Source organism: Alligator mississippiensis, chromosome 16 (genome assembly GCF_030867095.1).
Source record: "Alligator mississippiensis isolate rAllMis1 chromosome 16, rAllMis1, whole genome shotgun sequence".
NCBI lineage: Eukaryota > Metazoa > Chordata > Crocodylia > Alligatoridae > Alligator > Alligator mississippiensis.
In genome coordinates this window covers 31,804,502-31,819,318 of record NC_081839.1, presented here as the reverse complement: position 1 = coordinate 31,819,318, position 14,817 = coordinate 31,804,502, and the positions used below count along the sequence as shown (strand labels likewise).

Here is a 14,817-nt window from a genome sequence, read left to right as displayed (position 1 = left end):
ACCTTTATTTAAAATATTTACCAAAAAGCCAAACACATACGAAGCTTTCATTAACATGTGTTCTGGTACATAACACCATACATGCAGAAGAGTGTGTTCAACTTATTTGCAAGCAAAATCCATTTTAGCTTTTCAGAGTATTTGCTATCACTGTGAACCTCTCTCTCAGACTCTCCCTTTTCTGCTTCAAGTGATTTTCGATGATCCTCGCTTCTTTCAAAATTCCATCAAGCTCTTGTACATATGAAGCATCCATCGCTGCTCTCTCACTGAATTGGAAAAAATCCTCAAATTAAAATACTCAAACTTTAACTCTCAACTACTGCTTGTATTTGGATTCACTTTAATGGCTTAGAAATCTGTTACCTATCAGCCAACAGAGTCTGACAAATCAGCTTGTTAATTCCACAAACAAACCCAAGGGTTTTGGCATTTCAGGATTTATTTGACCTTTCCCTTTCTTGACACTGCATGTGTACACTCCGGTACTCAATTTAGGCTGGCACTCGGCACATGTTCTTAGACAAGTTAGAAAAAATAAAAAAAACCCTGAAGAAATTTACATTTTCCTTCACCAAGAAGTAGCCAAGCATAGTTCCTTTCGTTTAACTTTGGCTCCACAGCAATTTTCCTGAATGCACTGTTCTGAAAAACACTGACCTCTATCAGAAGTATGGAACTTTTGTCACTCTTTCCTTAATACATCCCGTACACTTGAAAGTACGAGATCGTCAAAATATGTTGCCTCCTTTGCCAGTGATCAAGGTTGACAAGTAGTTAGAATACTTTTGGCCTACTTAAGAAACAAGATTATCTAAGATGATGTACTTTTTGCATACTAAAAATAGTTCGTGTAAAAACACACACTTGCCTTAAAATGTGGGCGTATTTTGACAACAGGCTATTGATTTCCTTCCCCATGTCTGTTAATGCAAATATTTTATTAAAAAGTGTGAATCAATCTTATTCATTCCAACATCTAATTAATTCATAATTGTATTTCTGAAAGAAAAAACAGTAAATGTTTAGTACATCACCATTTAAAACCTTTTCCAGCACATCTGCGTTGTAAAGTGAGTGTGAACTCTCAGAAAGAGCTGAGTCTGGTTTTTCAAGGCAGGATAACTGAGGACTTTCTGATGTTTCCTTCTAGAAATGGAACACATGAAAAAATATATGCCAATAAGTTCTTTGGACTGAAAAACTTTGCATATATTTTTTTACAAAGCTCTGCATAATCTGTGTATTTTATTGTAAATTAAGGTTGTGTAGTTGGGGTTCGTAACCACAAAAGTGCCTAAGTCCTCAGTGTAAAGAGGCCAAGTGAATGTTAAGTTCTAAAATAGTATACACAAGACTTCATATTCCACCTAGCTGGCACTACCTCCCTGTTAGCAATGACACTTTAAAGTCATCCTACCTTTTAGAGAGCTGGTTGGGTGGGTGGATTTGTGGGAATGCATGACATTTCTGGTCTCTTGGCAGTACTCACCCAAGACTGGATCGGTAAAAAAGTGTGTTTCTCCCCTATACCAAACCAACCCTCTGTCAGTTGCCCACGCAATATGAAACTCTCTCTGGTCCTATAAGTCTTGAAATCACGGGGAAAAATAATCACTGCAGTGGTAAGACATCACATTGATCTTCAGTACCATACGTGAAGCGAAACCCTGTTCTTACTGGACAGCGATAGCACTGTATACCGCACCGCATGCTATTTTATACATGGTATAGGCACACCGCCCTTGAATGCAAACTTGACAGGGGGCGGGGCGGGTGACGTCACACGCCGGACCAGGGGAAAGGGCCGGGCCGGGTGCAGGTGCATGGCAGGGCGGTGAGCCCGTCCACGTGCTGCTAGGGTTCAGTAAAGAGCAAACACGAAACGGTAACCAAGCTCCCCTCGTCCGTCCAAACTATCGCCCCAACCGTAACAAACCCGCTCACATCCATCTCCTTCCTGCGTTTACTGCTGCTCTCTTCAGACGTCCCTGAGGCGTTACTTGTCATTGTCCCCTGCTAAGAAACGGTCGATAAGTGATGTTTTCTCCGCAAACAAAACTCAGCATGTCACACCGGAGAGGGAGCCGCCTAACGTCGAGATCCCTCCAGGGCCTCCCGCTGGCCTGAAACCAAAGCTGAAGCCCAAGTAAAAGTATGGTGAGAGCAGCAAGAACTTAATGAAGTGGGACCCGAAGTGCCCCAGGCTGCCAGGCTCCTACACCAGGGCATGACCACACGTGCGCTTTAATACGCATTAGCCTATTTTAACGTGCACTTTCACTAATGCACATTAAAACAGTCTAACGCACCTTTTTGTAGTTTCGTGAATGTGGGGGTCTGGAAGGGACCTTCCGAGATCATGGGGTACCGCCCGCCGCCCATGCGGCAGGGAAGACCTCTTGTGAGGTACTAAAAGGGAGGGAGGTATGCAATCTAATGCGCACTACTAAAAGTGCGTTCATGAACGTGTAGACACCCGGGGGGAGGCTGAGAACAGCATCCCGCCGGCTCGGGGTGACCCGCCCCGAGAGCCATGACACCCAGGAGCTACTGGGCCCGGAGCGGCGCTCGCCGGCTCCCGGGGCATTTTTGTTTCTTCTTTTGCACTTTCATATTAGGATATATGGCCAATTCTTTAAATAATTTGATATCTGTTTTAAATCATACGTAAGCATAGGCACAATCCTGGCTTTGCAACATCTGTTTAAGCTTAACGAGACCTGGCCTAAAACAAAAAAAAGGTCAAAGATGTCAGTCAAATGCATGAATGCTGCAAAAACCCAACACGGGGCGCTTCCAACTCAGGCTCGCCACCCCTTCCTTCGCCTTCCGCGCCGCACCACCGCCGCCGGCGGGGCCCGCACGGGCCGAGCACAGCGCGGGGGGCGAGGGGCGAGCCGTGTCAAATGTCGGTGGCCGCGCAAGGGACGGGGCAGGCGCCCCCGGCGCAGGGCGGAGACGCACGGCGCGGGGCTGCGTCCCCCGCGGGGCTGGCACAGCCCTGTTTTGCCCCCAAGCCCCCACTGCATGTTCGTGCTGGGGGACGAAGACAAACGGCTTGAAAGTACTTCGGGAAGGCGGCCTGAGGAGACGGAGGGCAGCGGGGAAAGGGCCGCCCGCAGCGGCCGTTAACGGTCAATAGCGCCTCAAACAGCGACCATTACTCCCCCCGCCCCCCCATACACACACACCCGGCCGTTAACGGTCAATAGCGCCTCGGGCACGGACCGTAACCTCTATCCCCGGCCGTTAACAGTCAATAGCGCCTCAAACAGCGACCATTACTCCCCCCGCCCCCCCCATACACACACACCCGGCCGTTAACGGTCAATAGCGCCTCGGGCACGGACCGTTACCTCTACCCCCGGCCGTTAACAGTCAATAGCGCCTCAAACAGCGACCATTACTTCCCCCCCCCCATACACACACACCCGGCCCTTAACGAGCAATAGCGCCTCAGGCACCGACCATTACCCCCCAACCCCCCGACCGTTAACGGTCACCAACGCCTCAAATAGTGACCCTTCTCCCCCCCCCCGCCCCTACTGCAGCTCAGGCAGGACCGTTACCGCCCCCCCCCCGCCCCCCTGCGCCCCGTCTCCATCCCGTCAGGATGCGGGGAGCCCGGGGCCGTATTTTGCCTGTTCACTGGAGGGAACCCCTCATGCCGCAAAGACAGGACATGCCAGGAGACACTCCCTCCAGTGAAGCCGTTCGTGTCTCAGCAGCTCTCCGTTTATTTACGTATTTATGTATAACGCGCTTCACTTCGCACGTGTGGCCAGTCCGCCTTTCTGGCGCGATTCGCCCGCGGGCAGCCACGCGTCCCTTCCCCACGCCGCCAGGCAATGGCGGCGGGATTCACTGCGTGCAAATCCGCGCTGTCCCTTGCTTGGAAACCCGGGGCAGACCCGAGCCGCCACGTTGGGAGCGTCTCCAGCCGTCTCCATGCAGAAGATGAACTAACTACGCCCGTCCTTGCTCAAAGGGGACGGACGCGCATGAATGGGCTGACACGGGCTTGCTTCCAGTGTCATGGCCCGTGTGTGTGTGTGTGTGTGTGTGTGTGTGTTGGGGGGGAGGGGTGTAATTTAAAAAATGCCGTTTCCAATCGTTGCCTAACCCCGGCCTGGTCTGCTAACGCACACAGACCGGGGGGGAGGGGGGGGTTGTTTGTTTTCTCGTCTTTAGGCTCTAACATCTGGAGACGATGGGAAGAGGCAGCAACAGGACATGGTTAGCAAGAGCCACGGACGGGAAATGAAACCGCGGGCGAGGCAGAACCAGCAGCAGTTCCCCAAAAGCCGGGATCCGTGCCCCGGGGGAGGCTGCGGGCGCCCCTCGCGAGGACACGGGGGCATGAGCGCACAGCCCGCCTCGGACCTGTCACTAGACATGCACCAAGCGCTGCTGTCTGGTCTCGGGCCGAGCGCACGGCCCCCCTGCAGGCAGGCGGGGCTGTCCTCTCCGCCCCGGTGCCCGCAGGTGCAGGCTGCGAAAACGCAGCGGGGATCGCAGGGAAAGGAGTGCGCCTGAACTTGCATTTTCACAGCCCTGCGTTGTGCACACGGGCTTCGTTCAGCTCCTTTCGAGCCGACCCGAGAGAGAGCAGGACGCCGGCAGGCTGCCCCCGTGCCCGAAGAAGGGCGCTTGTGCCCCCAAACTTGCCAAAAACCAAAATAAAATATTTCCAACTCTTCACTGGGTCTAATACAAGACATCGCACTCACATGACCCTTCTGCGGCTGCTTTGTTTCCAGCCGTGTTGGGAAAGTGCAAGTGAGAGCTCGGCTGTGGCCCCAGGAACAGCGAGGAGGGGAAGGACAAAGACAGACAAGGAAGAAGTGTTTCCTTCCATTTCAAGGTCGGAAGGATTCGGGCGAAATGCCTTGCCGCCATGCCGCCGAAAAGGACACCCCACACATCCGCCCGCGGGATAAAAGCAACACGTTTGAAGAAAGAAACCCAGCTACAAACACTATACTAACAATGGAGCCCACCAACGTGATAAACACATTGTTAATGTCACTATAGTAGTAAATCAAGACCTGAATCTACAATATCGTTGTAACCAGCTCCACAATTGACCAAGTCTAAGGTTACAATGTATCACTCATCTCAGTAAAAAGACCTGGTTAAATGCTGGGAGGGGAGCTCCTGTCAAACGTGCCGTTTGGGGTTGTGCGGTCGGTCAGTTGGTCTCGTTATGAGGACTGAAAGGAGCGGGGGAAATCCCTTGTACTTGCCCGATTCCTGCCAGGCTACGAATGCCAGAGCCAGCGATGAACACCGCCGGGCGCAAGGGCGGGTGCCATGTCACTGAACAGGCGTCATCGGTGATCTCCGAAAATCATTGCTCAGAAACCCTGTGCTTGCCATGACCATCAGGAGCAGGGTCCATACTGAGGACCGGGCTCGTGCAGGGTGATCTGGGTGGCTTGGTAACCCGAGCCCTGCCAGCTGAGTGCAAGTACATGAATGTGAACATGTTTTAGCTCGCTAAAAAAAACTGTCACTTGCTCAAAATTTTTTTCCCCAACGATTTAAGTTGGTGTAACACAAGAGACCGGATTCACGGGAAGAGCCGTGACCGCGCGGGGCGCAGCGGAAGGAAGCGATGTTGCTGCTGCGAGACTCATCTTGCGGCTGTGCTGCCCAGCCCGGGGGCGAAGCACGTGGGAAAATTTGGGTTTTGTGCAGAGGGAGGGAGCAGCCGCGGGCCGCCCCTCGCACGTGGGGCTTGTCCAGCCTCCAGCAACAACCCCGGTGCAGGCGGGAAGCAGCCCGCAGTGTATCTCCAGCCGCGGAGCCGCAGCTCACCCGCCGAGAAGCACCCTGCACGGAACCAGGTAATGCCTCATTCGCCCCCCGCGGCTGAAGCGGGGTCGGGGCCGGGCTGCCTGCAGCCGGGTAGTATCGCGGGGGGACCGTCCTCCCTGGCTCCCCGCCTGGCAGCAGCAGCAGTCGGGTCCCTCGCCCCGCGGCGCTGGGCTTGGCGCCCGGGTCCAGGGAGGGGAAGTTGCCGGGAAATGGTGAGCTCGCTCGGAGCAGGGAGGCCTCCCCCGGGGAGAAAGGCTCCAGGCTCCCCTGGCCCGTTTGGGACAAGGGGGCTGTGTCTGGGGGCCCCCGGCACAGCGGCAGGGGCTGCCCCTCTGCAAAGCAGGATGCCAGGGGAATAACGGGGCAGTCCGGCCCTTGCTGGGGGCAAGGGATCTCTCAAAGCCTCCTTTGCTAAAGCCCCAGGGCAATGGCACGGGGCCCCTCGCTGCACAGCCGGCAGTCCTGGCCTGAAGGCAGGGGCAGGAGCCAGGTTGAGGAGCATGAACCAGAGATAGAGAGGGCACATCTGTCTAGATCAGGGGTCAGTAACCCCCGGCACGTGTGCCAAGCATGGCACGCAAGGCTATTTTGCTTGGCGCACCACAGCCAGCCCAGGCTCTAAGCAGCTGCTGCCAGTCACCGAGCCCAGGCTGCTCCCAGCAGCAGGCTGGGAAGCTGCAAGCTCTGCTGCAAGCAGAGTGGGCTCCATGCGCCAGCTGCAGCCGGGAGGCTGCACAGCTGCTCTGGGCACTCTGGCACCTTCCAAGGTAGATAGTGTGGTTTTTTTGGCACTCCGGCCAAAAAACATTGCCTACCCCTGGTCTAGATGCCTGTGGTTAGCCCATGCAGCTACGCTAGATGCTTTAAAGCTGGCTCAGGCATCTTGGAGTAGCTGGACCCACAGCCCGTGAAAGGAGAAAACGAGTGTCCTTGAGTCAAGGCTACTATGATGCCAGGAATGGAGATTTTAATTGGGGTATGGTGTTCATCCTGCTGTTTAATTGCCACATCCTAGGAAAGGGTGATGATGACCCAGCTAAACTTTACAACTTTTTGTACACACTTGCATGTCTGCCACTTCTTGGTTGGTGTGATGCCCATTCTCCCATTACCGGGAAGAAGCTATGTTTCGTTGGGCGGCAGCAGCAGTGTGTGCAAGTTTGAATATGGTGATTTTATATTCACCATCTCTGAGTGGCAAAAATGTCCTGGCAAACCTGCGTGTTACTCATGTCAAAATCAGTTTCTGGTGGCTTACATGTCAGGACAGATGACAACCAAAAAAAATCTATGGACTTGTTCTCAAAATCCCTGTTCAGCTACTGCTTGATCCTGAGGCATCTGAGTCCCTCAGGTACTATAACTTGGACGTTAAAGATCCCCTGGTACTTAAGGTGCAGCCTGGCATGGTGGTGCCAAGAAGCTTGGGATCTACAGTTCAGAAATCCCTCCACCTCTCTTTCCAGAGGAGCATGTCTTACTGGACTTGACTTCCTAGGACATTCAGGGCAGCTGCCATCACTCTCAGGGCAACGCATCCTTTTTTATGCAGAATCCTAGTGGTGAGGGGACCCACCAGGGACGTGAAACCTGGGCTGGAGTCTCTCCTGGGAAGAGCAGTGGGAGAGGGGCTGCATGCAGGATAAGTATTTCACCCTTGCTTCTGCTCCCTGGTCCACTCGAACAGGGAAGGCTGGCATGCCTGAATGGGGCAGGGTGGGAATTGGATATAGGACTGGGGCGAGCCAGGAGCTCATGCTCCAAGTATAGAGCTATTGGAGAAGAGGGGGCAGCACTGCCCAACACACTTCCTTCTCAGAAGTTCGGGGTTTTTTTGAGAGAAAGGAGTGAGTCCTATCTGAAAGAGAAGGCTACCGATGCTGCCTGCAGAAGAGCATAACCTCAGAGCCTTAAGCCCCAAGTTCAAGCAACAATGAGCAAAGCATCTCAGCCCTACCAGGGGAGGGGAGAATATTTAAGACACAAGTGTTTGCTATTGATCAAGGACAAGAATAGTATGCTAGCCTTGGGGTTCCTACAGAGATGCCCAGCCCTTGTTACACACTGCACAGGGAGCCTGCACACCTAGCAGGGCTGCAGATTGTGCCGTGGGGACTGCAGACCTGCCAGTTAGAAGTAGTGTTGTTGAACACGCCCATACAGGTCTTCTTTGTGCCGAAAAGTAGTGCGACACATCACAGTCAAACAGCTGTAGCTGCTACCGGAGCCAGATTGCACTGCTTGCTTTCTTCAAAAGCCACCGTGGCCTTGAACACTTCATTCCAAAAGATTTTTAGAGAACTCACAAAGTTTCAGCCTCTACCTCAGGGAAAGGAAGTAAAAAAAAAAAAAAAAGGCAAGTTATTTTAGCAGATGACAGGCTTGGATGAGACAAGCAGGCAGCAACAAGCAGAGATGGAGGAGAAAGGAAAGGGATGCAGTTGTTCTTGGTATGCCTTCCTCTATCATTTTGCTCTCCCCCACCTTCTTTCTTTGAGTGGTGGGGAGCTCAAGGCATTTTAATTTTGAAGAGGAAGTTAAGACATCACTTAGCTTTTAAAGATAAATTATTCAAGTGCTTTGGTTCTTGAAGACAATAATTTTAAAATGTCATTACTACCAAGGCTGAAGCAAATAGCAGAAGCACAGATCAGACAAACCCTTAGATGCTTGGTGCATCAGTAGGAATCCAGTTCTTAAAAGAGTCTAGATATCTTCTTCAGAAAAGTCTTTAGTGACCCAATACCTTTTTTTCCTGCACCTTGAAGTAAAACTCAAAGCAGCGTGGAAAGAAAGTGATTTTAGATTGCCTACTACCTTGCTGTAGGACAGCTAGCTTGTTTTCTGAATACCTTTGCCAGGCATCAAAGTTCCCACAGACCGTCTACATTTTAAGAAGGATGAATTAGCTGAATGCTTGAGGTCTCTTCCTACTCCGTTCCTCTAGGATTGTCAGCTAGGTGTGTAATACAACTCATTATCCCAGCTAGCCCCTTGCCACAGTTAGCCACTCTGAGTGACAGTAAATCTTCTGAAAGCCATTTAGATTCGTTTACTCTGCTAAAAAAACCCCCAAGACTGTCTGTATAGGAACTATAAGTGACTAAGGAAAATAAAACATGATCTATGTTAGAGATAAAAGCATCTAGTTATTGAAGAAAGCCTACAATTAAGCAATATCCCATGTTTATCTGTCTCAAACTATGAATCAGTTTAAGGGTAATAAAAATATTAAGATATGAATGCTGAGGTTGTAAGAGACAAGGGAGAGTAAAGCACAACAGAACCAAAAATGTTTAAAAAAAAAAAAACAAGATGAATAATTCAAGAGGAAGTGATGTGTTCCAGAAGGCTCGAAAGCACTTTCAGCTACAGCTAGTCCAAGTTGAACTGCAATCTCATGTCAGTCTGAATAATTTTCTGGGCAACACGAACATTTGTGATAACTCAAACACCTTTATTGAATTATTTGTAATTAGGGCAACAGGAAGGGAAAGCATTAGTAATCTCTGCCATACAAGGGTGAAAGAAAGGGATAATTGAATACACATCCACACCCCCATAAACCCATCACTCTAGGCAAATGTACCTAACTAGCAAGCCTAGTTCCTTTATGGGTTACAGTCATACAATTTGCCTCCTCTCAACTCCTTTTCTAGGAACTACTGTAGTTCTATACCAAGTTACTCAAGTCCCTTCCAGTAAAAGTCCTTTTTATGCCTGTGCACAGCTGTAGTTTCCCTAGAGCAGAGATTTGTTCCAGCTGAAGCCTCAGTTCAGTCAAGTTGTTGCAAATCATTTTTTCTGAAATGTGCATTACAGCATAACCTCAGCATTCCCCAGCAAACAAAACAGAGCTCTAGGCCAGCATATATAGTACCAGGGATTATCAGAAAGGAAAGTTACTTACAAGCAAATTCTTTAGTACTGTAGCATACGGGCAGTTTAGATGTGGCTCCTGAAGAAAGTAATATTTAATAAACACATTAGTATTTGAGCTGAGGCACAAGGCACAGAACACGATCTCTAGGGCATGCATATCTTTAACTTGTATCCCATGGCTGTCAGCAACATCAAGACCTCAGCTTGTAGCTAGAAGAAGTTGAAAGTTTGGCTACCCTGGTAAAGAATTACAGATGTATAAGAAAGATACGTAAGGTGTGAAAAACTTTATCTGTGTAGATACACTACATACCAGTATAGTATTGGGTACTTCAACGTAGACCATGCATGCTGTGGCTTTCCTTCCACAACAGAAGAGCCAGAAAGCTACAAGCTAATTCTTGCTTTTCTTCCATCTTCAGGTTGTTGCTGATTGTGCTTAAAGACAGCGAACACCTGGGGGAGAGAAGACAACCTCTGACCTTAGCCCCATGGTCTTTTGGGAAGTAGTAATTAGGGGGCCAATTTTTCTAGGCAACTTTTTTTTTTTTTGCAAGCTATTGCATCTTCAACATTTTTTAAATGGCTAATTGTAGTAATCAAAGGGTACAACAATGATGTACCAGATCTATTTTTTTTGGTAGAGGGAGCTCATTTAATAGGATTGCAAAAGGAAAAGGAAGTCTTCTGAGGCAGGAAAGAAGTGAAGAGAGATGTGATGAATAATTTCCTGGCTAGATTTTTTCCATGGAGTTAGGAATCTGGTGAAGTCAATGCAAAAGATGTTCTGTTAAATATTTATTTTTGGATTCAGGCCTCAATACAGGAGAATCAACAGAGCTCTCGTTAGATCCTGACTGTGGGCATATGTCAATGTAGTTGGAATCAGCACCAGAAGCAGTCCAGGGTAAATGAAACTGAAAGACAGAAAATGGTATCTCATTGCTAGCTGGCTGATTAGAAAATTCTTGACTGAGGGAAGAGATCCACCTGCCCATTAGGATATCTGGTAACTTACCACCAATGTTAATTTTGGGATAGGCGTTCAATCTCCTTGTAAATAGAAGGCGCCTCTTGTCTTTAAATGATGTAATTGAAACTGGGAAAGTATCAAACTCAGCTCTTCTAACAATCCTGAGGCTGTCAGAGCTAACATGAAGCAAGATGTTAGAAAACAAGATGTTAAAAGCAGACCTTCAGTGTCAAGGGGCGAGGGGTAAAAAACTTCTCTGTTCCAGTGATCCATAGTAAAACACACGGATCGATTTCTCAGCCCACGAGCGTCACCGCGTAACAATGGGAAGCAGAGAACTGGCCGGCATTAGCCCACTCCATCTGAAGGGTGAGCAGGGCTATTATCGCCTCTGGACTTCTTTCCTTTCTTGTTGCAGAGCGAAGATGACTTGCAAAGATGTTTTGGTCCTTCCAGTCCAGTTTGGGGAAAATCTTGAACTCTATTTTGAAGGTAATATTTGTCTTTTATTATACATGTGGGCCTGCAACAAACCAAAACTGGCCAAGCAATTGATTCCATTGCTTGAGTTGACCACCCTGCTACTGTAGCCTGCTGCTCTACTTCCCTATACCCTTCAGAGCAATCCCCACTTCCTGCAATAACAAACTGTGCTTTCGGGGAGGCCTGGGCTCTGGTTTCCTCAGTGCTCCTAGAAATGTCACCAAGCAGCTAGTGGAGCCCAGTTTTTGGAGCTTCAGCTGCACCAACCAAGACTAATTTTATCTGTTAGAAGACTGAATAGTTTAAGACTGTGTTTATTTTAATCCTCCAGTTACACATCAGTCTTCTCCTAAATCTCAAGCTAGACTACTACTACGGGCACAGTTCCTTGCTTGATGGGACTTCAGTAGCTTTTACAGTATCTCCACAAACAGGAGGACTGTTGGGGCATGGGGAGGGGTCTAGTAGAGAGAACCTGTTCATCTTGCTGACTGAAAGTGGCTAGAAAATGATCCATTTAGAAGCAGCTTGTAACAGCCTTTTCTTTCTTTTCATTGCTTGCTTGGAACCAAGATGATGAAGGTAAAGCTGATTATTTGCTTGTCACTTATTACTTTATTTAGTTATATGATTAACTAGTACAGAACTAACCTTCATCCCCAAACCCACCAACTAATTCCACCCAATTTAGCATGAAGCAATAGGTAGTGACTTCACACCCAAATTAATGGCAGGTGTAAGAACAAGTCCAATCTTTCAGAGCTCGCTGTTAAGTGACTCCAAGTGAAATATAGGCCCTCTGGGCCAGGTGAGCTGCTCTAGCAGCAAAGCTTGGTTCATCCAATGCATGACAGAGCAGATAGGATTGCTCAGTAAAACTACATAGGGAGGGCAGGCCCACTGCAAGGGAGAAGAGCTCAAGGACAATGTGGACACAAGAACAAATGGGTGTAAATCCATTTAAAGTGGAAGTCAGAAGGGGGTTTCTGTCCATCAGAGAAACCAGGGTCTAGAACAACCTGCAATGGGAGGGGAGGTGATTTTAGGAAAAAAACCCAGCAGCAACAAAATAACTGCTCCAATGCAGCTGAATGGGTTAAAGAAACAGTTCAGGGAGAGGGCTCAGTGATTTAGGGGTAGCCTCCTGTTCCAAGGCCTGGGTACCTATGACTGGAGAAAGGTATGCCAGAATAGCCGGTTCGGGAAAGGGAATAAACATCTCCAATTTCTCCCCTTCAAGTTGACATTGCAGTGGATGAGGGGGGGAATAAGGCAATGTATAGAAGAACAGCTTCCCTTCTCACTATGCAAATGCTGGCTCTCCAGACTCCAGACTTTTGGGAACAACTCCCCACTTCTGCTCAGGATACTAAGAGATATAGCACAGTCTCTGTTTTGCTTGAATATTATTCCAGCACCTTACCTTTCTATTTATACTTCTAGCTCTTCTGTATACAGGAGATGTGCTGATCTGCTCATTTAGAGCTAAAACTAAACCAATGCAATGGGACTTTCTGTTTAATGTTTCCACAGAAGCTTTAGAGTGCGACTCCCTGCGGAAAGAAAACTGCATCTGTCAGCAAGTCTTTCGAAACATCAACAGTCAAGTACTTGTGGTGCGGTCAGATTCAAATGTAGGGGTATTCGAATCTGCGGCAGATCAGGAGGTGAAACATGGTATGTGAAAATTATCTCGCCTCTCTAATCACTGACTCACCTTTTCAGTCCACTCAACCTTTTGCCTTGTGGTATCACTGAATTCTGAATCTTAAGGGCAACGTATGCAGCTTGTAGGACTAGAAACATAACCCCCACTGCTAGAAGCCATAGCTTGTTCTGACCACCTCAGGAAAAAAATGCAGTTAGCTAAAGGCCTTTCATCATCTCCTAAAAGATGCTGCACATTTCATGTCAGCCAGGAGAGCGCAGACTTGCTTCCCAGAGGGAAGTAAAGATCAGAAATGGTACCTGAGGGCAAACAGAAGACCAAGGGAATTCCTCATCAAAAAGTTACTGAGAGCCACATGCATGCAAAAGGAATGAGGTTCTACAGCCTGGAATAAAGCTGGGGGCTAGGATGGTGCTGCAAAGCCACACTGATGACCCCTACCCTCTGTTCTTGTCCTGGGTGCAATTGCAAGGTCCCTTTTTGTTTTTGTGAGGCACTAAAAGCTGTTCAGTGCTTTACACTATAGCAGTAACATTCTTTGCTCATTCCCAGCCAGGTTTACAGAGCTCATTACTAGCAGCAAACGTAACCTCTACCTTCTGGACATGCACTAGAGGGCTCACACAACAAACTAAAACAACCTAGCAACGTCACACACACGGGCAATGCCTAGTCCTTTACCATTTGCTCCATCCAGCAGAGAAGTCCAAATGAATTGTATCAGCCATCCTAGGACAGGATACAAAACAAATACAGGCCCCACTTCTTTCCAACAAGTAGAAAAAGTGGCTGTTTGTGGTGCAATAAAGCACAGGTGGAATTAAATTGCGGAACTTGTTCCTTCCTGGGGGAATTTCTAATGTGAGCACTTTCTGTTTAGGGAGTGGAATGCTATTCACCATTCACTATTATTCAGAAACGGGTATACCTATAACCGGGCCGGCTGTAGCATTCAGTGTCCAAGCAGGTAGCAAGACTTACTCTATGTACTGCACGAATGAAAGCGGGAAAAGAATGGTTCGATTTCGGGTAAGTAGCTCTGTTGGTTCCCAGCACTCACCTTAGCTGGTGAAATAAATAAAACTAAGACAGCAAACATGCTGCAACACAGAATTGTTCCTGAACCATTCAAGAGCTGGGTAATGAGTCTGACCTGGGAGTTGATCTGTGTGCTTGCTCTGTTTCAGGAGGGAGAGCCTCCCAAGGACATTGAAGACCAAATAATTGACATTGTTTTTATTCAAAAGCTGTTTACACCAGGAGACAGCATGTCATTCAAGTTTGAATCTTTGCTGATGCCAGGATATTTCTTGGCCTTTGCAGAAGAGGGCAGCTTAATGAAACTGATTTTAAAGAGCTGTGAGAGTGGAGATGAAGTAGACGAGACCATGAAGATACATTTCTACGCTTAAACTAAACCGAAAACTACTCTAAAAGCAACTACATAAGCTATTTATTGGCTGCCTTTTAAAACATCTTACATGGCAGTTAATTACCAACTTTTTTGTAATTTTAATAATGCAGTTTTCTTAAAATCATTCAATTCTTCATTTGTTCAAATTGGTTCTTTTTTTAATTTGTTTGTGAAACAGCCGTTCATCCCTCCTGGTACCACAGGTTTTACTGGCTCCCACGAGGCAGCCTTACGGTCTTTTTATTCATCTGAGAGTGCAACGTGCATCCGTTTCCTCCTATGAACAACTGGTGTTGGAGGCTAGAGGCAGGTCTGGACTTGCCCAGGCAGCAGCCTGCCAAGAAACACGCTCAGTTCTAGCTCATGAACAAAACTCTCAAGAAAGCAATGGAACCCATTCATTTTGCTTTCAAAACCTGTCCCAGCGCCAAGGAAAGATGGATTTTCCACACACCAGGCTAGGGTGGGCAGGAGCTTTGCAGTTTGCAAACTGAGGCATGTGACTGGGGGTCAGGGGGTGCTATTTAAGGGGAATGGGAGGGTAACTGTATGAAGGATGAAACCAGGAAGGAC

At 48.3% G+C, this 14,817-nt stretch overlaps 1 protein-coding gene and 1 non-coding gene across 3 annotated transcripts; one reads left to right on the top strand and one right to left on the bottom strand.

The window, feature by feature from the left end:
* Positions 1-275: 275 nt before the first annotated feature.
* Positions 276-3,198, bottom strand: LOC109283775 (uncharacterized). Of its 2 annotated transcripts, XR_009457864.1 has the most exons (4): positions 3,072-3,198; positions 1,948-2,019; positions 1,038-1,149; positions 276-923 (listed from the first exon to the last, which is right to left on the bottom strand). It is a non-coding gene; the product is annotated as an uncharacterized LOC109283775 (transcript). The 2 variants fall into 2 exon arrangements; XR_009457863.1 differs by lacking the exon at positions 3,072-3,198 and having other exon boundaries at positions 1,948-2,654.
* A 1,359-nt stretch (positions 3,199-4,557) lies between these two features.
* Positions 4,558-14,380, top strand: IL18 (interleukin 18). The gene is made up of 5 exons (XM_014600872.3): positions 4,558-5,852; positions 11,097-11,170; positions 12,695-12,838; positions 13,711-13,859; positions 14,018-14,380. Exons 2-5 carry the CDS (start codon positions 11,104-11,106, stop codon positions 14,240-14,242), a joined length of 585 nt encoding a protein of 194 aa, XP_014456358.2. The 5' UTR covers positions 4,558-5,852; positions 11,097-11,103; the 3' UTR covers positions 14,243-14,380.
* Positions 14,381-14,817: the final 437 nt, after the last annotated feature.